We start from the raw sequence: 24,181 nt of genomic DNA on the forward strand, positions 1-24,181 counted from the left end.
AAAAGTAATTGCGGTTTAAAAGGTTAAAACCGCAATTACTTTTGCACCAACCTAATAATAGGTAGATTCAAACCTATGCACAATTTTTTCTTACCCCAAAGTTTATTAACTTAAAAAAAAAAAGAAGAAACGGGGTTACCATACAAGAAGACTCATTCTTCATCTATTCAAACTTAGAGAAATCTTATTAATCTCCACTAAAAAGACAGAATAAGTACAAACTCCTTGTTAAAAATAATCATGGAGTTTAGTAATAACAGCACATTTTTAAAAATTCCATTATGACAATAACATGAGGTGGAAAAAGAGTACATGTTAAGTCCAAAAGCAAATCAGGTCAAACCAAATATGGAGGCAAAGAACTATATTCCTCCCTAAAGTTTGACGGAATTTAACTAAGCTTGATTCCTGGGTTGCTTGCATGGCGACTAAGAATTGTCTGACCTGGTAGGAAGACCTAAGCAAAAAAGGTATTTAGCAAAAAGATACCATTTAGCAAAAGATACCATTCTATGACCCAGAGGAAATTTCCATAGGTTCCCCCTGACCTTTTACTCCTATTATCTACTGACTGCATTAAAGGTTTTCCTTTGTATAATAGTTAAAGATTTGGTAGCCTCTTTGAAACATTAAAAGCTTTTTCTTTGTGAAGCTTTAAGAAAAATGGTACCAACATTAATTCTGAATGATCCTGATATTGTAGAGAAGTAACCTATTGTTATGTTCACAAGCAAATGAATAACACGATCTGGCAACTGTCTTATTAAAATTTTTCTCAACACAGTCAGATTCAGACACTCAACCTTCATAAAAATTATCACTGTTTTTGGAGAAGTACAGGAACCTTATCCTCTCAAACTAAACTTTGAGATTAGAAACAGAATACTGTACCTAGTGATATCATCAAAGACACCATATCCTGCTTTCTTATCCATTACCCACTGGCCAATGAACATACTGGGAGAAGAGGAAGTCAATTTTCCGCTTCGTAGGAGCCCATGACCATGACGCATGTTATCTTGAAAACAGCCTTCAAACACTTCACCAGAGGCATAACTGTGGTTAAAAAGAATGGATAAAGATCACAAGCACATTGAATTCTCATGCTTATTTTTACAACGTTTAGGAAATTCAAAATTATACTCATGTCTCACTGATAGCTAAAATTATTTGTTTATATGATTATTTTAATCAATCAAAATTCTCATTTTTGAATGACTAAAGCTAAGAAGTTAAATATGTCACAGGTGTTATTCTGTGTTAACAAGGGTGGGAAAAGGGTGAAAATTAAATGAATGCTCTTACGGGAAAATGAAATGAGTGACCTCTGAAAGAACGATAGGTTTGTCCATATTAGAGTCATATACTAAATACAAGATAAATTTACAGGCAAGACATTTAGGAGATTCTATGTGAAAGGTGGGGTTTACAAGGTTTGTACAGTTTTGTTAAGAATTAAACAATACCCTAAAATTTTCACATTGTGATAGATGAGAGGTTGATAATTAAAAGAAGACTTTACACAGTTTCAGTCATAAGAAGAGTAAATAAAATTTACTCCTTGAAAATTTTGGCTACATAAACATTTAAGTTTACATGACTGTTTGAAAAAGTAACCCCAGTGCAACAACCTTTCCAATGTTATTACCTATAGACTCCCTGACCACACATTTTTCCTTCTTTCCAATGGCCCACATAATGGTCTTCTTTGTTCAAAGCTTTGTTTGGGATTCTGTATTCTCCATACCTGCCAAGGAAAATAAAAAACATCAGAAGATGCATTTATGACATATTCACCCTTTGTGTGTATACATTTAACAAGGAGAACAGAGATTGCCTGTAGGAGGAAAGGAGTATATGGAGTATTGGCTTCAGCTGTATCTATTACCTAAGCTATTTAGCAAGTCTTAGAGGAGTGGGACATCAACCCCACTATGCAGAGATTAGGTGTTTTAATCCCAAGTCCAATGAAAAACAGAAAACCTATGTCCTAAGCCTATCTCTGCCACTCATTAGTCACATCACCTTGGTAAGTCCCAGGACACAGCTCCCTCATCTGTATAATAAGGGGGTGAGTCAGATTATCTAAAGTCTCTTCTCATTCTAAAATTCTATTAAAAGGAGACTAAAATATATCACAAAAATTTACATTATCACATACACAAAAAAATCACCTACCCAATTTATATAATTTTTTCCATATAGCAAAATAAATTGCTTTATCTAACGTGATACAAAATACTTCATTGCCATACATTTATCATGTAAATATATCTAAGTGTTAGAACACATGTCGAACTTATACAAAAAAATGCTATTGAGTACCATTAAGATAATACAGTACTTAGAAGATTTCCCCTTTAGCATACCACAAAAATTAAAGACGACTTAATACTACTGAAAGGAAAATTTCTGTATATCCTTTGTAGGACATACTATCTCAACGGTCTCACCATCAACACTACCCAAGGTTCTCAGCCTTCACAACTACGAAGTGGATAGAAAACACAGTCCCAATTTAACAGATGGAAGACTGTGTAACTTGAGGTCACACAGCTATCAAAGTAAATGATTCATTCTAGGTAAATCAAGGCTGTATCCTAAATTCCTAGCTCTCTTTGTGTTCACACATCTGCATTATAAACCTTACTATATGGTATGCATTTCTAAAAACAGAACAAAAATCTCCTTATTGTTTTGAAAATAACTCTGAACACAAAATAACATAGTAATTTGTGACTGAAGTTGAATTCACCCTCATGTTTTACACAATTTACTTACCCATCTTCTAAGCCATTCCTGAACATGCCAGAATACATCTTTCCATCTGGCCACTTCAAAACCCCTCTGGAATGCATAAGCAAAGAAAAATAGATGTCAATTAATGTTTCAGATAATCATTACATCCTCAGTAATTAGACTCTCATCCTCACCCCAGGTGTAAAACTGAAACATGTTCACCTGCCATGAGGCTTCCCTGAAAACCAGCGTCCATCATAGGTTGCATCCTTTAGGCGAGGATCCTTGTAGAAAGTATATTTGGCACTGCGTGAAATGGGTGGTTCCTGCCTCTGAATACTGCCACTTCCATAAGGTGGAAGATCAGACATCCCCCTCAAAGCCTGATCCACAGCTTGGCTTATAGCCCGTAGCCACTTAGTCTAGGAGCAAACAGTATTGATAAACTTAAGGCAACAACACATCACGCATTGCTTTGAATCCTGCTAGCTTTTCTTGGTGTAATTTTTCTGTCTCCTGATGCTTTTCTTATTAATTAACACTGATTGGCTCTTGGAATTCACTGCTATAGGTTTAAAATTAAGACACATTAAAAATAAGTAGATAAAAATGTATAGTCTTGGTTTAATGAAGATTTATCAGACATAATTATAGATCATTAGCCAAGCAAACAATTTTTATCTCTTCTTTACTACTGTAACAGACAAAAACATCTAGGCCAAAGACTGAAAGAAAATACCATAATGGACTAACCTTTTCCTGGGGTGTTGATGAAATCAGAGTGAACTGCTCCTCAGGTGTAGTTATCTTTAAGCCATTCCTAAAACGTTTATAAGGATAAATACTTACAATATCCATTCTCAAATATGAAAAATAACTTGTTTATTTCAACAGGAGAAGTCAATTAAATGTAAATGTAGTTATGCCCTGGGTTTGGGTCCCACAGTGGGAGAAACAACACAGTTACCTTGCTCTGTGCTAAACCATGGGGATGTGAGCAATAAAGAAACCCTTCCACCACTTGGATCTGTCACGATCTTTACCACAGGCCATTTTACTATCTAGTGCTGGGAGGGTAAGCCTGATTATGCAGAATGGGGAGGCCTCCTGAGCCTTTTTACTTGAATAAGGAAACAATCAGGGAAACAAAGGGAGAGAATTAGGGTGGGGTGAGGGAGAGGGGCACACTTACACAGCACCAGCTTCTTCAGAAAGTGGCTCTGCCCATAGTGTGGCCAAAGGGAAAACATGGTGTGTGGAGAACTGAAACAATGAACATGGAGACACATCTGAGGAAGCCCATGTGGGCCCTGGGGTCTCTGCTGCAGAACCTCTTGCAGATGACTAAGTCCACATGAGTGCCACCATCTCAGCCAAATAGTCCCAAACATGGCTAACCCCAATGGGTCTCACCATCTCTGCTGCAAGGACCCTGTCACATGGCTGATACTCATTTTCAAGATGGAAACTAAAAAAGCTCCCTAAAATCCAGCCCATACCACATATGCAAGCTAAACAAGTCCCTTTTATTCAATAGTTTCAGTGAAATCACAATAGATTTAACACAAACTGATGGTATAACTAATTAAATTTTAAATAGAGTATGCTTCTTCTAAGGTTGGAATCTGGCCTACCTGGGCATGGACTAGGGCGTCATTAAAGAGAATGAACCAGTTCACTGAAAACCTCCCAGCATGCTGCAGAGACAGGGCTCGGTTACTACTCTCACACAGCAGTCGACGCTCTGGCTTCCTTAAGGAATCCTGGAATTAAAAACATATACAAAATTGAACAATCAAACTTATCTTAACCTACAAAGAGGAAATGAAAGATATACAAATCACATTTAGAGAATTTGCTGGTCATAGCTTAGCTTGGTGTTAAACCTAAATCTAGGTGTAATCCAAACATTTCATAAAATTAGCAGTCAAAGGTGATCAAAAACAAAACAGGAACCAACAAAAGAAGGTGAGATACATGTTCAGGGAGGACTACCAGAGGTGAAGGAAGGTTTTAATGTTTAGAGAATCCATTGCTGTGGTCCTTAGAGCACCCTTACAAAAGGGGTCATTAAAGCATTATTACCATAAACAAGTGAGGAATGGAAAAAATGATGACAGTTGTTTTGGATATGCCTGCTGATTGCTGGGTTAATGACAATTGGCATGGTTTACCGTCATTTTTCCAGGAAAGGTCTTCCAGAAGCCCAGTGTGTATTCTGCTTCCTTCCTTTTCCTGCCGAGATGGAGAGCAAGAGACTCATAACAAGAACTGGAATCCTGCAGTTTCTGGTATTCTGGAGATGTCTGGAGGCCAATAATTAAGGGGGGGAAAAAGAATATAAAACAATTGTCCAGAATTTGTAGCCTCAGTGTGGTTTAGATACCTGGTATTATATTTAGGGAGGAAATCCAGCCTAAGAACGGACAGGGAGCTGAGCAAAAAGATTGGTTCTAGAAAATTCAACTACATACAGGTACATATGAAATAGAAAAATAACTCAAGGGAAAAGAAACAAACACTGGCAGTTATCAGTGAGGAGACCAGCAGAGAACCCAGGATAGACCAGGAATTCTCAAATGTTCTGGTTTCAGGGATTTCTATTTTGCTTATGTGGGGTATATCTATTGATATTTACCATATTAGAAAATAAAGTGGAAAAATACAGATATCTTTATTTATTTCAAATAAAATAACATTTTACATGAAAAATAGATAGTTTCTAAAACAAAAATGTTTAGGGAGAAAAGTGGCATTGTTCTACATTTTTTCGAATCTCTTTATTATCTGGCTTAAAAGATGACAGCTGGATTTTCATTTCTGCCACTACATTTAATATCATACGATATGTTGTTTAGTTGAAATATATGAAGAAAATCTTGTTTTATAAAGATATAGAATTGGGAAAGGGGCGGGGGTGAGTATTTTAATAGCCATTTCAAATAATTGTGGATATTCTCCTTTGAAACTGTACCAAAACTTAAGTGGTAGTTTCTTTAAGAGTAGCTGAAATGTGGAGTCTGAAACTACATTAATCAAACTTTTTGTACTCCATTACATTAAAATCCTGGTCTATCTTACACTTTCAATAGAATTTTTACCTATGTATGACTTTATAACATTGGACATTTGGAAAATATTGGTTTAATGAGTTATGCAGAGCTTCCAAATGTTGACACATTTTATTATACAACAAAAATCACATGTTAGTATCATTGATAATCTCATCAGAAAGTCTTTAAGTATTAGGAAACCGCCAAGCTCACAGTGACAGATACATGTTTCCTGCATTTTAATTTTTGTTTAAAAGTTCAGATTTTATCATTGGCAACAAATACTGTCAGTTGTTCTTGAAGTAAAAGGCTCATTTACTCATTTAGTTATTTTTTGAGAAAATATCTGCCACACACCCAAATCTGAATAACCATAGTTTATCTGTCAATTGTTCAAATTAAAAAAAAAATGCAGCTCTCAATTCAATCACAATCTTGTACTTTTCCTTGAAAAACCTCCGTATTTTGGCATGCAACAGAGCTGCTTTAGGTGTACTTCGCATTTCATCATGGAGAATATTAAAAAGATGTATAGTTCGATGTGTGGGATGGATGTTAATTAGACTTATTGTGGTTATCATTCTATAATATACATATCTCAAATTATGTTGTAATCTGAAACTAATATAATATTATGTCAGTTACATATCAACAAGAAATGTACACACAATGGTTGAAGGTGAATAAAATAATTTTCACTGCTTCATCAAGAATATTCTTAAGTGAATAGAATTATCATATGACCCAGCAATCCCTCTTCTAGGTATCTACCCAAAAAATCTGAAATTATTTATCCGTAAAGATATATGTAACCCTACGTTCACTGCAGCATTATTCACAGTGGCCAGATGTAGAAACAACCAAAGTGTCCTTCGATACATGACTGGATAAAGAAGATGTGGTACATATATACAATGGACTATTACTCAGCTATAAGAAAAAACGAAATACTGCCATTTGCGACAACATGGATGGATCTTGAAATTACCATGCTCAGTGGAATAAATCAGACAAAAAGTCAACAACCATATGACTTCACTTATATGTGGGATATAAAAGTAAAAGCAACAAATGAACAAGACTAACAAACAAAAACTCACAGACACAGACAACAGTTTAGTGGTTATCAGAGGGTAAGGGGTGGGGGAGGTGGTAGAAGAGGTTAAAGGGGGTCAAGTATATAGTGATGGAAGGAGAACTGACTCTGGGTGGTAAACACACAATGCAAAATATAGATAACGTATTATAGAAATGTACACTGAAACCTATATAATTTTACTAACCAATGTTACCTCAATAAATTTAATAAAAAAATAAAAGAATATTCTTAAGTGAAATTGGGTTTTTTGGTGTTTTTTTTTAACGGCAAGTAGATGGCAGCAAAGAACACAATGACTATGAGTCCAGTTTGGTACCTCTACCTTCATTCATGCTAAGGAGCCAGCAGTTTTACTCATCTTTACTTTGCATGGTCAGTACAAATGACAACACTGGAAAGAGCAAATGTCTCAGCATTGTCCTGAAAATAGTCTGATCTTGCGACAACCCAGAAAGGGTCTTTGGAACCCACAGGAGTCTGCAGATCAATCTTTGAAAACCAACCATGGGATAGGGTATAATTGCTGTGCCTTATGAAGAGTGAGCAGAAGGTAAGATGAAAGGATGATCCCTCCCATTCATGCGTAATTACATTCCACAATTGTTACAGTCATTCATACTCATTTTTTCCATTCATTTAAGAAACATTTAATGGTATATAACATACTTACATACTTAGAACAGTACCTGGTACATGGACTGCATTTAATAAATATTAGGTATTATTTTTATCTAGAGAAATATATATATATATATTTTTTCTTTTTTCTTTTCCTAAGCTGTTCCTTAAACTTAATAAATACCAATTTGCAGTGACAGAACATAGCTATGTGTTTTGAAAAAACTTCCACAGACGATTGTGATCCCTAACCCTCGTTAAGGACTACTGACATAATGTGAAAAATAGAACGGAGAGCTAACGCACTAGCAAAGCACAGAGAAGTAACTAATTCTTAAGAGATGGGAAGGGAAGGAAGTGTGGCAGAGTCAGAGCGGGCTTCATTTTCATGGGAAAAGACATTTGATGCAGGTCTTGAAGGTTTCTCATAATGAGGACGGAGGGACAGGTGTTTCAGGAAGAAAAAATAAACCATATGAAACCATGCCCAGGGAATCTGAACTAACATGTAGGGCACAGGGAAGAAGATAAAGCTGGAAACAAAAAAGGGTATCTGATTGTGGGATCTGTATTTTTTTACGCAGAATTAGGACCCTTCATTCTGGAAATAGTACAATATCAGACTCTGAACAATTTCAAGTTGATTTAGGAGTCAAGATTTTTAATTAACTGAGGACATATTGAGGTAAAATCTGTATCTCATTGGGTTATTTGTGTAGCTCAAACCTTCATAGCTAAAACTAAATCAGTTTGGGATAACCTAAAGAAAAGACCTACAAGGCCACAGTAGGATCAAATGTAGAAAGCCCATATCAGTGCTTGGATTACTCTGGAGACTGAAATCTGTCCATTTAAGGAGACAGAGCCCAAGATTAAAAAGATCCTAAACTATAAGGAACCCTGGAGTCATTATGGTTTCTCTAGAGCCCTTCAGAGTGGAAACAAAATGAAACTACACATTTCAGTACAATTTCAAAGGTGAATGTCTTAGAACCAGCTTGATCAAATACACCCATATCTTAAAGCAGGGCTAATTTTCTAAGATTCTACCTAACCAATTTTATACAGAAAGTAGACCAGTTCTCATATGAGGAAATCCTGTAACACTGCAATTTCTCATAGCATATACCAAGGTGACCCAAATACCTGGCATGAATCTATCATGAGTCCAGGCCAGGTGGCAATGCCACTACCTTACAGGTGTGTGTCATACAGAAAGCCAGGGTTTTAAAGAGCTTTGTGTAACTTGTACTCAGTGTGCACTTAATAAACTTTAACAACTATTGAATGAGTAGCACTCATACTTGTGTTTCAACTTTAGACAGTTTCATAAAATGAGTGCAATTCATCTTGATAATAACCTGAGAGGAAACTGAATCCACAGCGAAGAAAACTAGATTTATCTACAATCATACTTCATTCTTTCACTTCCCTGAAGAAAAATAAACTTATTACTCATACACAAATATTAAATTAGTGTAGTTCCAGATCATGGTGTGGCATAATACAAACAAACAAACAGATAAACTATGATCATTGGCTTCCCAAGTGTCCAAAGAGGGTATATACGGGAGCTTACCACTTCAAAACAAGTAGCAAGCTTTAGCAAAACTTTTGCATAATTATGAAGTCGTCTAGTTGGCAAGAAAAACAAAGTATTCAGTATTTCTACCAACTGGGTGTTTTCTTCAGTCACTTCTGATAAATCTTGCAACAGCTCCTGGTTTTTATTTAGGAAATCACTAGAGGTAGAAAAAAAAGAGATTCAGCTAATTATTTTAGCAATAACAATATGCATGATATTGAATAAAAATATTTCACTTGATCCTACCTTTTACAGAATGCACATTTTAGGTGCTACGAAAGTAGTAGAAGATAAATTCAATGAACTAAGCCATATACAATTGAAAGAATTTCCCTGCCTGTAAAATGGGATTTTTGAGTATAAAAAGTAGCAATAGTAACTGAATAATAGAGATGATTAATCACAGACTGTGCCTCATGTTCTAGGAAATCAATCATGCATACCACAGTTTCAGGGAATAATCGGAGACAAGCTGACATCATTACCTGTTAATTTACAAGCCAAAAGTCACAGCAATAAATGGCAGGACTAACTGCTCTAATCACTGTGCTAAACAGAAATACTGGAGGAAAAACAAAGTTCTTTGCTCGTACAGAATTGGCATAGAATATAAAATATTTCAAATTTCTTCTTTTTTTCTTTAATTGTTGATCATCCAACATGAGTTTATTACAGGAGAGTAATAAAAAGCTATAGGTACCAGTACTACAATTAACAGGACATAAGAAAGCAAATTATATGTGAAGATTTCAATACTAAGATCTTCAAAGCATTTCAAACTGAAGCCAACATTTAGTTTTAATATTCAGTTTTATATTAAGTTCATTATTAAAATTTTACTGCAAATTATAATGCTGATCAGTGCCCATTGAAACTACTCCTATCAGACCAAAATACTTTTGTAAAAAAGCAAAAATTGGTGGAACTGAATAAAAACTATCTGCCACTAATATTAATCATTGAGCAATAATTAAGCACCAGGCACTACCCTGAGCGCCTTAAAAATATTATACTACAATTCTTAGCTACAAGGCCTCAAACAAGACAATGTCACACAAGACTACATGGCAAGAATGAATCATTTTATAATCCCTTAGAGAACTACGAAATAGATGTTTAACTCAGAAATTATGAAATATTATTGTGGAAAGATGGAAAAATACGTAATGACTTCCAGGAACCCAAACAGTTCAATGGCACAAACTGAATTATTTTATAATGCAATTAAGAGATCTGAGAGAGAGTGCCCTGGGGAACATGGCCCAGATTTTTATTTATACTTGGCTTGTGTGACTATTCCTACTTCCTTCTTCATGTTCTGAGGCTGAGGTCAGTGAGGACACCTGTTTACGTCTTCAGAAGTGTTCTGCTTTGACCCGCTCCTAATTACATGGTGAACACATACTCTCTCTGACCACCTTTTCTCCCGAATGCTCAGTATTAGACAGAAATGTTGCGACTCTCATGAACCCTATTACTTTTCAGGACTTTCTCAAGTCCTTGTCTATAGACTTTCCCAAAAGGGGCCATGGTATGCTCTAAGGAAGTCTGAATCAGGGATTCGCTTAGCTTCTCTTCTCTTGGGAGTATTTAATAGCGGCAATACTGCTCTTTCCTTACATGGCTAGGTTTGTACTTGTTACTCAAAAAATAAACATATTAAAGGTAGAAACAGCCCAAGTGTCCATCAATAGATGAATGGATAAACAAAATGTGGTACATATATATACAGTGGAATGTTATTCAACCATACAATGGAACAACATTTTGATATATACAACAACTGGATGAACCTTGAAAATGTTACGCTTAGGGAAATAAGCCATACACAGAAAGATACATATTGTATGGTTCCACTTATATGAGGTACCTAGAACAGGCAAATTCATAGAAACAGGAAGTAGAATATAGGTTACTAGGGACTGTGAGGAGGGAGCAAAGGTATTGTTTAATGGGTACAGAGTTTTTGTTGGGGATGATAAAAAAAGTTTTGTTTATTGATAATAGTGATGGTTTACAAAACATGTGAATGTACTTGATGCCCCAGAATTGTACACTTAGGAATGGTTAAAATGATATTATGTTATGTATATTTTATTATAATAATTATGATAATAATAAACCCTATATCATGATCAAACCTCCGGCTAGCCTGAGGTGAAAAGCTAAGTGATAAGGCAGCTGAGTGACGGGAGCTTAAGCATCGTCATTCAAGAGCCACTAACTGCCATGTGCGCTCACTAGTTATGTTCTACAGGTTCTCAAACAGTTCTCTATCAAAATGAATACTTTAAAATAATTTTAAGTACTGAGTTTGTACGTAGAGTTGAGAAAAAGACATTATTAATGCCTTTAACTGTGTAAAGCCCTGGGGTCATGAACCACTGCTTGGGAAATGTTACCCAAATCCAGACTTAATATCTGCTGCCATGCCCTCAGAGTCACCCAATGGCTTTCCATCTGTCCAGGCTCCAGCAAGAGCCTTTCATTTATGTCACCTTATTTAACTGCTCTAACAAGTAGTCAAGTCCATTCTTGAGTACTGTGAACTTAACTCTGAAATACTAGAGGAAGGTTAACAATAAAGTATAATAAGGCACCAGGGTCAGCCACTGCCATAGTCCTTCGGGAAGTCCAGAAGCCTCCTCATTTTAACTGTCACAAGTCTCCACCCATTTTTGCATCCTCCTGTAATTAAACTCCTGTAATTTTTGATTTTTTTCAGGCATTACTATTTGTAAAATAACTATTCAATTTCTTTCAGCTTCATTTAATTATTGGTTTGGCTGCAATCATTTTCTCCTATTTTTTTGGCCAAGATTCAGCATTTCACCAACACTAAACATTAAATCAGCTCTTTTAGCCATTATAATACACAGACATATAATAAATATAAAATAAAAAATTACAACAAATGTGGGCCGGCCCGGTGGCTCAGGCGGTTAGAGCTCCGTGCTCCTAACTCCGAAGGCTGCCGGTTCGATTCCCACATGGGCCAGTGGGCTCTCAACCACAAGGTTGCCAGTTCAATTCCTCGAGTCCCGCAAGGGATGGTGGGCTCTGCCCCCTGCAACTAAGATTGAACACGGCACCTTGAGCTGAGCTGCCTCCCGGATGGCTCAGTTGTTGGTTGGAGCACGGGCTCTCAACCACAAGGTTGCCAGTTCAATTCTTCGACTCCCGCAAGGGATGGTGGGCAGCGCCCCCTGCAACTAAAATTGAACACGGCACCTTGAGCTGAGCTGCCGCTGAGCTCCCGGATGGCTCAGTTGGTTGGAGCGTGTCCTCTCAACCACAAGGTTGCCGGTTCGACTCCCGCAAGGGATGGTGGGCTGTGCCCCCTGCAACTAGCAATGGCAACTGGACTTGGAGCTGAGCTGCGCCCTCCACAACTAAGACTGAAAGAACAACAACTTGAAGCTGAACAGAACCCTCCACAACTAAGATTGAAAGGACAACAATTTGACCATTGTTCCCCAATAAAGTCCTGTTCCCCTTCCCCAATAAAATCTTAAAAAAAAAAAAAAATTACAACAAATGTAAACTTATCAGTTAAAGCCAGAAGCTCTCAGACTGAAAAAACACCAAAGCCTAAGCCTACCCATCCACCACTTACAAGAAATATACAAAAACATAATACAATGCAGAAAGGCTAAAACTAAGAATAGAAAATGGTGTTGTTATGTTAATATTAAACAAAATAGCAAGATCAAGGATTTTAAAATTATCATTGAGTTAAAATATAACACCCTTTAACCTGTCATTTAAAAAAAGAAGGCCAAACCATTATATTTTGGAAACGAGTAAGCACATGATATGAATCAAAGAAGAAATCACGATAGAAATTTAAAAGAATTTAGAACTGAATGACTGTAAAAACAAAATTCATCAAAACTTTTCAAACAGAACAAAAGCAACACTTAAAGGAGAATTTATAGCCTTACATAAATACATTAGAAATATTAACAACATTGAAAAATTAACAAACTAAGGGCTAAACTCATGAAATTATAAGAGATTAATAGGTGAACACAAAGAAAGGAGAAGAAAATAAAAAGCAGAAATTAATGAAACAGAAAACAAACTATTAACTAAAGCTTAATGTTTGAAAAGAATAATAAAAAGGGATAAACTGCTGACAAGACTACCCAAGATAAAACGATAAAACATTCAAATTAATAGGAATGAAAAATAAAAGGTAGTTGTACCATGAATGTGAAAACATCTTAAGACAATGGTTGGAATACTATGCCAATAAATTTGAAAGCAAACATGTAATGAACAATTTTCTAGAAAAATATAAGTAATTAAAGCCACAGGAAGAAATAAAGACCTGAACAGATCTATTCATTCAAGAAATCAAGTCAGTAGTTTAAAAACCCCCTACAGGAAATGCCCCCATGAAGGCCATACATTTTGGCAGATGAATTCTATCAAATCTTCAAAGTACAGATAATCCTTATTATCTCATGCAAATGATTCCAGGAAACAGAAAAAGTGAAAAAGCTCCCCAACTCATTTTATAATTGCTAGTGCAATCCTCTTACCAAAACTGGGCAAGTTCAGAAAAAAAGGAAAATCTCATATTCATATAAAATGCAAAAATCTAAAATATTAGCAAATTGAATCCAGCAACATATTAAAAACTAAGACATAAAAACCACTGAATTTACCTTGGAACTTAAGAATATTTAACATTGAAAAAAACAAAACATCAATCCTCTCCAACTTTTAGGAATAGAAGGGAGTTTTTTAACCCCATCAGTGATATTTACCAAAAACCTAAGGCAATCATCTTTAATGGTGAAATATTAAAAGTATTCCCTTTAAGACCAGAAATGAGATAAGGATGTTATTACTCTTTCTTTTAGGATATAAGATCAGAAGTAAACATGGCAAAACATTAATGTCCACTTAAATCTGGGTCATGAGTACATATTTGAAATGTTTTGTTAAAATATGACTGAATTTTTAACACCTGCCTTTGTTGAGAAACTACACAGTTCAGAATGATTAACCTCATGTAAGGGGCTTTCATATTTATTACTTATCCAGAAGGTAGATGAAAAAACTTTATATATTTGTGAAATACTCTGCACTTTTCTGGGCAGCACCACACACAGTACTTGTTCCTCACAACCAGAGAGAGAACATTTCCATTTTACATATAAAAAAAATTAGGCTCAACTGGTGAAGAGAGTTGTCTCTTAAAGACTCAGAAACAATAAGTGGTAGCACTCAAGGAGGACCTAGATCTTGTGGCTTTTTCAGTATCATACTTCTTCCAATGATAATCATAGGCTAATAATACCTGTCCTTTTAAGAGCAAAAGTTTACATTTTGATTCATTTGGGAGAATGACCAAGTCAAATCTTTTCATGGGCACTCAAAAACACAAAACACTACAAAACATGATCTTTGTTTGTTAGAATGGTAATTGGAAGGTATATACTTACATGGCAGGCTTAGCAAGAAGCTGGAATCCTCCCATAACCAGGAAATTTGTAATTGACGTGCAATACCTTGATCAAAAAAGAAAACACATGTACATTAGTGTTAAAAAGTAAATTAATTCTTCAGAGTTTTCGAACAAGCATCTGGAACAGCTACTTCTTGGTATCTCACCAATGAGTTTTAGCACTTTTGTGATATCAACATTCATGAACTATCAAGGACTGAAAAGAAGAGCAGGCTATGTGATGATTATAATTATCACATAATTTTGTGTGTGTGCAGAGGGTCATTTTAGTAAAGATGTTAAATATAATAGGAAATTTAAAAACCACCTAAAGCTATGCACAAGATGCTAAAATTTACTTGGTAGATTTTACTTTGTAATTTAACAAAGAGAAAATATGATTAAAATTGTTGTATTTTTAATGAAAAATTTCTCTAATCTTCAGTTTAGGTTTCCCAATTAAGTCTTCAGAAACAGACCATAGAAATGGTAAGAAAATATGTTTAAAGAGCTTGAGTGAAACAGTGTTAGACAATGTAGATGTGGGTTAAGTATTGATCTACTGCTAGAGAGTAAATTTTGATATACTGCTTTGAGCCATGTATATTCTTTCCATACTCCTGGGCTGGCAAATGGAATCCAGACTTGGAGAGAGAAGGTAAAATCCTATCAAAAATAGTCCAAGGCACTGTACACTTAAAATTGGTTACAACAGTAAATTTTATGCTATATGTATTTTAGCACAATTAAAAATAATTTTAAAAATTCATAAATAAATAAAAACTGTACCTGTTCCATCTATATGAGTAAATTATGTCAAAAGAATAGCCCAAGTTATCAAAATAACATAAAAGCATTTCCAAGCATAAGTCCTTAAGTATCAAAGAAAAAGAACTGAAATAGAGATGAATACAAATAAAATAAAAAATTATACTGGTAAAAACTGAAAACTTTACAAACAATATCTAATTTAAAAAAGTTATTTTTTGTGTCTGAAAGATGATGAGTTAAAATACTCCAACCAGGGTATTTCCTCTCAGACAATAGCTTCCAGTATATTTCATTTTACTTAAAATTAAAATCACATAGTATATCTATTTGCACATACTTGCTATAAGTCAAAGGAAAAACACTAAGATTATTATTCATTGTTATTTCTGGTGACAGAATTATGGAAGACTTTAAATATCTTTTTGATTATCTTTATTTGTATAGTTTTCAATAATAAACATACATTATTTATATTGTAAATAACCTAAACGGAACACCAACAGAACATGAACCCGTCAAGACGGGCTTTTCGTTGGCTCTGTGCTGTGGCTGCTGTGGTCTTGGAGCTCCACACAGTACCTGGCACTTATTGGGTATTTAACTAGTATTTGTTGGATGGATGAAGTATTAAGTAAAGAATAAAACCTAGGGGTGGCCGGTTAGCTCAGTTGGTTAGAGCACAGTGCTCTTAACAACAAGGTTGCCGGTTCGATCCCCACATGGGCCACTGTGAGCTGCGCCCTCCACAACTAGATTGAAACAACTGCTTGACTTGGAGCTGATGGATCCTGGAAAAACACACTTAAAATAAATAAAAGTTTTTTAAAAAAAAAGAATGAAACCTACACTTCAGATCAACACTATAACCTATTATACATTAAAATAACACTTAAATTATGCCTCACATCAAAATGTCAAAATATAAATTAAGAAAAAATGAGAAACATTTAAATTTTCAAATATACTTTGGATATTTTACTTAAAAAACATGAAAAGAGCATTGGATAACTATCCTAGGTTTTATTAAGGAAATATTTATTTTAAAGATAGTTTGGTCTTTAAACCCTCCATTTACACAATAGTAAAAAGCAGACACTGGAATAGCTCCACATTTACAGTCAGCATTTAGTCTTAAAATAATTTAGTTACTTATTTCCTCAAATTTTAGTATTATTTACTTAAGCAAACAAATTTGTTCTCTACAGAATTACAAGTACATTTATTATAGTACATTTTATGTAAAGTATACTATCAACCATTCTGCTAGACTATAGAAGGAAATACGAAAATTCATTATATTTTTAAACCTTTTTCTCCCCTTAGAAAAAACTAAAATTTTAGCAATGCAGAACTATAATTGGTTAAAGATTAAAATACTGCTTTGCAATTTCTATTACCTTATATCACTCTCCCTAATCTAGTCTCCTCTGATTAAAGAGCTGTTCTCCTTGGCAGAAAAACCCTGCAGATATTGAACATGACAGGGGACTGGATACTTGCTCTGTAAAACTATCCAAGAAGAGACTTGCGTGCTTCAGAATAACCAAACTCCTCGTTTCCTTTATCCCATGAAGGAAGCTGCTCAGTGAGGCTCCATGCTGACCAATCAGGTAACACAACTTGCTGAATCGACTTGCCACCTCCTGCAACAGCTGGACTGTACTGGCAGTGCCCAAATTTTCTGTAACAAAATGATGATGATGATGATGATGACGACGACATAACCTAAAGACTCATTGTCTGAATACTTCCTTATGATCAAGATTATAAAAAGTTTTCTAAAAATACTTAACATGTTGAGATGTACTCTCACTACAGAACCCAAATAATCACAGAGTTAAAGAAGGCAACTTTAGAGATTACAGAATCCAGTCATTTGAGGAACTTGTTAAAAATACTTTTACAAGAACCCTACAGGTTCTGACTCAGTAGGCCAGGGTTAAGATCCCAGGATGGATATGTTAAAAAGAAAAGCTATCCAGGTAATTCTGAAGACCAGCCAAATTTGAGAACCACTGAGCTAATCCAACTCTCTTCTCATTTTGAAGATCAGAAATCTGAAACCAAGAGCAGGGCAAAATCTAATTTCATACAACTGGTTAGTGACAGTCAGGAATTAAACTCACTTCTGTAGTTACACCTTGGTTAACATTTTCAACTGTTTGTACTTACTTCTGCTCAACTTGTCCCTTGGACAAGCCCAACACTTCAGTGCAGAGAGAGCAACGCCAAACCAGACTGTCTACATTGCTCTAAACTTTATAGAGACTATCAAGAGATTATTTGCTTTTTCCTATAGTTCCTAATTTTTAGGACCAAGCAGTGAGGCTGATGAGCAGACGAGGTAAGACCAACATAGAAATCAGAAATCAGGAGAGAGAATAGGCAGATTTCACTTTCCTTTCAGAGCAATCCAAGAACCTTCCAGGTTGGATTGCTTCCTTTCCCTTGCCCAAGTCCTGGGGTATTGGGTCCACCCACTGGAGGGGAATTTATAGAACAGGGGACTCTACAACATTTACAAAAACAAAACATTTTTAAAAAATGCAAACAATGTCCAACTTACAAAGGAAACATTGTAAGTTAGTTGTTTGACAAGTAGATGTTTTCCCACTAAAATCAATGAGCTAACTAACAAGATAGAATTTAAGTACTAGAATTATTGGCCTGAATTCTGGGTCCTCACAGGGGCCAAGGAGTGTAGGAGAGAGAAAGAGAAAGAAAACTTCCTTTCCATTTTCTGAGTGCAGGGCCAAATCTAGAAAAAATTTCGAAATAAGGGAAGTTTTTTTCAATAGCTGCCCCCTCCAATCTGTATTCTTTTCTAACCTCCTAGGAACCTGGCATAACTGGACAGTAGCACACCATCTAGGGACTATCATAATCCATTTCCTCTGTAATATCTCCTCACCTTCAATCCCTTTGTGGATGATTACAGCTAAGAAAAGGGATCAGATGTAATCAATTCATGCTAGTGTGGGATAAGACATGCTTGTAAATCCAAATGAATCTCTACTTGATATAACTCTGAGAACTAGAACAAAGAAAATTAAAAATCCAGGTAGTATAATTAAGGAAAGATATTTTAGCACTGGTGAGGCTAGAAGTGCTGTTTAGAAGTCTAGCTCCTAGGATCATCTTGTCCAAAGTTGTTTCTGCTTCTCTTCCATGAATATTCTGAAAACTCCATTTTCTACTTCCACAAGTAAAATGAGTTATGGGAGTGGGGGGATTGGGGGGCAAGGGGGGTAGCTGGGCTACTGACAAAGTGGAAATAGTTTGTAAGTTATTGACTGCCTGTGTACAAACAGAAGAGAATGGAAGGAAAGGAGTACAGCATCACTCAAAGGTTTTCTTTGTGATATAGGAAGAACAGATAAAACAAGAGTGTTCTACTTACCTAAACTGAGAAGAGGCCTGAGGATCTGAGATTTGATATCACTTAGCTTTGAATAGAACCGTCTTTCTGTAGTAGCCAACTCATGAAGACTGGCAATATATCCCATAATGTTCTTGTCCACCAAGACTAGACAGCTGTCTTTTCCTGCTGTCACTCTGCTTATATATCCGAGCTAAAACAGAGAAAAGATTCAAGATATAATATAAATTACTAGTAGAAATTTGGGCACTGAAGCTGGCTTGTATCAGCTGGCGAGAGCCAACTGGTAAATACTCAGAAATCTTGCAAGTTGGTAATTAAACCATTGGTAACTTGAAATTGCAATAGTGAAATTACCCAAAAAAAAAAAAAAAAAAAAAAAAAGGCAAACACTACAGCACTACAGGTCAGGGCTTTTGGGTTTTGTTTTGATTTGATTTTTTGGAGGTGGTTTATCAGTACACCACTGTTATACATACTTGTATACATATCTGGATCTATATATAACTATATTATTATATGTTCACTTATTGCCAAAATATCTATTATTTCACATTACATGTATTAGAATCACAGACACAAACCCTAAATACACAAAGATCCAAATGATGTCTCAGGACTCCTTTTTGCATAAAATAGGATAAATGAGAGTAGAGGGGATCTCTGTGCTATAGATCAAAATATCAAAGATCTGGGAGTTATCCTGTCTTTTTAAAGTACTGTACAACATAAAGGGATTTTCTTTAAAAGGGACTTTTTTCATTTATCCATGACACTATTGAATAAACACATTCAATGTGTTTATTCACATGTCCCTATTATTGTAAACTAGGCAACCAAGCTGGAGACCCAATAGACTGTTAACACGCATGGTAACTAAAGACACATATTAGAGCCTCATCCCTTTCATCAGACTCGTTCATCCTTTATCTGGACTGCGGAATCTTGCATGGGGAATGAGGAGCCAGGGCCAACAACTACAAAGAGTCTATTAGTATGTCTGGGATAACAGGCTGCATATAGGTTAGGAGCTAAACCTTGCTCAGTGTTGCCTTCAGCAGGAAAGAGCTTGTCCCTGTACATTCACAGCTCACATATTTAGCCAGAAAAATAAACACAAAGGATAAAAAACAGTCCATAGGATAGATTATTCAATAAGAATAAGAATAAGAAATCCAGAATGTATTAGCTTTGAGGGTTCATTTCCTTGAGACATATCACTTTGAGGATGTAAGTTACTTTAGTGGGAAGAAAAAAAACACCCAGAAACAGGCCAATCGTTTCAATGTATGAAAAAGAGATAGAAAGTAAGAAAGCAAAGAAATTCAGATGAACAAATGAAAAAGGGAGTAAACAGTAATAAATACAATGAAAAGCTAAGAGAAAATGAGAAGTGATGGGAAGTAGAGCACTGGTGGCCTGTCAGGTCTGCAACAAGCCCATGTCAGGCCTATGCAATTTTTACTACAGACACACCTCAAGTTAAAAATTCATCTACTCTATTCCTATTCTAATTCACCTCTGAAGCATTCATGAATGCAGTCAGAAAACCTCACCGTAAATTTACTTTTTAATATTCCTACATGAGGATGTTCATTCAACGAACTCTTTATAAAGTATTTACTATGAGGATACAGCAGTAAATGAGAAATCCTAAAATCCCTAGCTATCTTATGAATCTTACAGTTAAGTAGGATAGACAATAGACAAAATAAGTATATCATATATTGTATTAGATGGTGATATGCACTTTGGTGAGAAAGAAGTCAGGAAAAGATAAGGAGGGAAGAAGAAGATGGGAATAAGCTTGCAGTTTTAAATACAGTAGTCAGAGATACTTAGTAACCGGCACACAAGTAACAAAAACGAAATACTTCTCCTGTGTTATACAACATGGGCCTTAGGATCCAATCCCTGTTCACCTTAGTACAGGAGAGAAGTACTGGAGTCTTAGTACCACTGCGATTCTCTGGAAGGTTGTCACCTTCTGCAGGACTCTGTCGACCACTGTAATACAACCCAGGCTGGAAATCTTCTGTATCCACTAAAAACAGGGAATAATCCTGGCCGGCAGCTACACTCCAGACTCCATTTTCACTGTTTACCTGCAACGACAGCAAGATATTGATGGGTCCAAGATGAAGGAATCAGACAGAACTTCAGATCCACAGGAATTGAAATGTTAGATTACCGAAATAGCTGTGGTGCCAAGTCAGTCATATTTCAGAGGGCAAAAATTCAACCAGCAATGTACCCAGTCAAATGCAGCACAGACACGGGTAAGAAGAAAGCCTTTGGTCAGCTTTTACATGTAGAACTGGATTATTTCTATAAATATCTGCATAATTGGAATTTAAAAAGGAAAAACCATAGATCTGATTTTTTTAATTGATCTTTTTGGAAGTCTTCACAGGACTTAGCCTGTACTCCAATCAGGAGGCCCAGAAACTTCTAGAGCCCTATTCTGATAGCTAGCACACACTTCTGTCCGTTCACATTCAGCTACGTGCACAAAAATCAAGCTTAAAAAATAAAACAATCTAAGAAGGCTAAATTCCATTCTGGCCAACTAAGCCCTTGGGAAAACTCAGTTTTCCCACTTGGAATTCACTACTTCTCTGATGTGACTTCACTGTGCCACTCCCAGGATGCTGAAACAGGCAGGACCCATTAGAAGCCCAGCTACATGGATCCCCAGACCAGTGGCTCTCAACGAGTAGTCTTTGCAGCAGCAGCAGCAGCAATCACCTAGGGACATGTTAGAAATACAGACTCTCAGGCCACAGAGCTACTGGAGGGTGGGACCTGGCAAACTGTTTTAACAAGGTCTCCAGGTGATTCTGATGCAGACAAAAGTTTGAGAACCAATGCCTTAAAAAAATGTTTTTCAAACCTTAGGATTCCACATTGTGATTCAGGAGCCACCATGGAAAGGCAGGTGCCAGGGCTCTGTCCCCACCGCGTCCCAGTTTCAACCATGGCTCCTATACTGATAAGCAAAAAGCCTTCTAATCTATTAGATTCTTTGTGTCTAGATAGGCTCCAAATCCTAGGTGTCAGGTGATGGTGTGAGCATGAGTGGATGCGAGGCTGTGTCTCCACCACTTTATAGCTATCCTCTTCCAGCATGACATTATCTTCTCAAGTTCAGGCTATCCAAATAACTGACTTCCTGTTAACTTTGCAAAGAATGAATTAACGTTTTTTGCTGGAGGAAAGAGTCTCTACACCAAAATAATTCAGATCTCATTCTACTTTGACTTGAATTCATAGATTTAATTAAAATGACTTAAATCGAACTCCTGATGCTGTATTTTTGTTATGTACAGTTAAAGAGTAATGAAACTCAAACCTAATAACAAACTCGATTCTCTCGTCTGACTCTAAAATAGTAAATAAAAAATTATTTCCAGGATCTCCATGCTATATACATGTATTATAAGACTCCTTAGTATGAATAAATGCATGTTCCAGTGTATTTAAATAAAAGACAAGGAACAATAATTTACCATGTCTTTATTTGTGATAAAACACCAGAAATTAAATAGTTTACCACTAAAATGTTTTATACTGAAAATAGTTAAGATTGGAGCTAGAAGTACTAACTATGCCCTAATGTTTTATTTGTCTTTCCTTCCAGGTAAAATTAAGAAGAAAAGGCAGCATGTGGAAGTCTTATATAGTGATGAATGCACAGTGCACACTGAATACATGCATCACTGGGATACATATTTACATGAATCATGGATTGAAGTAACTACGCTTTTTTAGTCTCTGTTACTCTGAGTGGAGGGAGCACGTTTTGGGATGGGGCGACATCAGGATCCAACTACAAACATGAACTCCATCTTCCATTCTGTTAAGCTATCACCATTCATACTCCCCACCCCCCACCCCCCAAAATACAAACAAATCTTGTATAAGGAGTCAGTACTACTGATGAGGATGTAGTATTTCTTCAGGGTGTTGGGACAGAAAAAAAGGTTGAGACACACTCCTCTAGGAATTGCACCAAAGGGACTAGAAATCACCAGTCTCTGAGAAGCATTACATAAACGAAAACCAATTCACACAAACAGTGAAGAAATCATTCTACTTTTAGCTTCACTACAGAAAATGAAAAGGTTTACAAAAGGTTTTACTATTATGACTATGTGTGTAAAAGAAATCAAAACAAGACATAACACCATCAAATAATGTTATGTAAAAGTCAAAATTAAGTGAGAAATCAGAGTAGGCATTTGTTAGTATAAAGTTCAGAAGTCAATATCATAGTTCTAGAAACATTTGTTTTAAATGAAAGAACTTTTTCATTTTTACTTTTTATTAATAAAAAAGACAAAAGAACTATGACTGTTCAATGAACAGTGGAAGCTAAGAAGAAATATAAACTAACACATCAAAAAAACCACATTTGGCTTAAAAACAAGTGGCTTTGTATCTAGAAAGAAATTAAGTACATCAAAACAAATTTAGGTTATAAATATACTGTTTTCCTAATTTTTTAAACATGAAATGGAGAAATGGAAAGTGTTATAACTTAGAATTCTGGAATAAGTCCTTACAGAAGTTATCCAGATCACAAAAGTACCTTTGCAAGACGAGGAATTGTTGTTGGAACATCGGAATGCCCAAGTTGACCAAAGGAATTGCTACCCCATGAGTAAACCTATTAGAAAACCACAGAAAAGTACGTAAGAGTTGTAAATCTGATTTTGCATGTCAATTCAGAACCTTTATAATAACATATATATGCGTATGTATGTATAATATGTACCAATAGTTACACATAAATTACTTACACTAGTCTTTCCACAAATTACTTATATGAGTCTTTCTACTCTTTAAAATAAAACATTAAGAATTTCATCATTTTTAAACAAGACCAGAGATACTGGGCAGACAGAGTACATAGGAAGACACAGAGTCCAAGGGTTAACAATAACAATAACTAATATTTTTCAGGTGTTTACTATCGCCAGGCATTGTTCTTAACACTTTCTGTGTATTAATTTGCTTCATTCTCACAACAATCCTTGTTTTACAGATATGGAAACTGGCTCACAGAGGACACAAATTTGTAAGTGGCAGAGCCAGGATTCAATCCCAGGAATTATCCTACACTCTCTTCCACAAAGAAAGTGATAAAAAAATAAAGCTAAGTGCTATACAGAAAAAGTAATTATGACTCTTTACTTTGTAGCACACAGGAGTGCTACGGAATGACTAGAAAGCCTTTTTATATGTGAAGAATCACTGAAGGAGAAACACAAGTACCCAGGCTACACTATAGACAAAACAAAACTAGATTACATTGACTATATACAATGAAAATGATTTTGTTCATTCTGATTATAAAAGTAATTCATGGTCACTGTACAAAACTGTGACAGTACAAAGAAATAAAAAGAAAGTGAAAACCACTGATGTAGCTCACTTAGAGACAATTCCTATTTTGTTTTGGGAACACGCACATACC

At 35.7% G+C, this 24,181-nt stretch overlaps 1 protein-coding gene across 7 annotated transcripts in view; it reads right to left on the reverse strand.

Moving 5' to 3' along the window:
- Nucleotides 1-24,181, reverse strand: part of ALS2 (alsin Rho guanine nucleotide exchange factor ALS2) — a 74,108-nt gene that overhangs the window by 18,513 nt on the left and 31,414 nt on the right. For all 7 annotated transcript variants that reach the window (XM_074340147.2, XM_019726815.3, XM_019726817.3 and 4 more), the window contains 14 exons: nucleotides 23,294-23,371; nucleotides 20,625-20,807; nucleotides 18,724-18,895; nucleotides 16,824-17,004; nucleotides 14,551-14,616; nucleotides 9,089-9,251; nucleotides 4,914-5,045; nucleotides 4,374-4,502; nucleotides 3,932-4,002; nucleotides 3,493-3,559; nucleotides 2,962-3,161; nucleotides 2,782-2,847; nucleotides 1,649-1,747; nucleotides 892-1,056 (listed from right to left, as the gene is read on the reverse strand). In XM_074340147.2, coding sequence (XP_074196248.2) covers nucleotides 892-1,056; nucleotides 1,649-1,747; nucleotides 2,782-2,847; nucleotides 2,962-3,161; nucleotides 3,493-3,559; nucleotides 3,932-4,002; nucleotides 4,374-4,502; nucleotides 4,914-5,045; nucleotides 9,089-9,251; nucleotides 14,551-14,616; nucleotides 16,824-17,004; nucleotides 18,724-18,895; nucleotides 20,625-20,807; nucleotides 23,294-23,371 — 1,772 coding nt within the window. The remainder of the gene's footprint in view (nucleotides 1-891; nucleotides 1,057-1,648; nucleotides 1,748-2,781; nucleotides 2,848-2,961; nucleotides 3,162-3,492; nucleotides 3,560-3,931; nucleotides 4,003-4,373; nucleotides 4,503-4,913; nucleotides 5,046-9,088; nucleotides 9,252-14,550; nucleotides 14,617-16,823; nucleotides 17,005-18,723; nucleotides 18,896-20,624; nucleotides 20,808-23,293; nucleotides 23,372-24,181) is intronic.

Source organism: Rhinolophus sinicus, chromosome 17, assembly GCF_057876585.1.
Source record: "Rhinolophus sinicus isolate RSI-liver-muscle chromosome 17, RSI-T2T, whole genome shotgun sequence".
Classification (NCBI taxonomy): domain Eukaryota; kingdom Metazoa; phylum Chordata; class Mammalia; order Chiroptera; family Rhinolophidae; genus Rhinolophus; species Rhinolophus sinicus.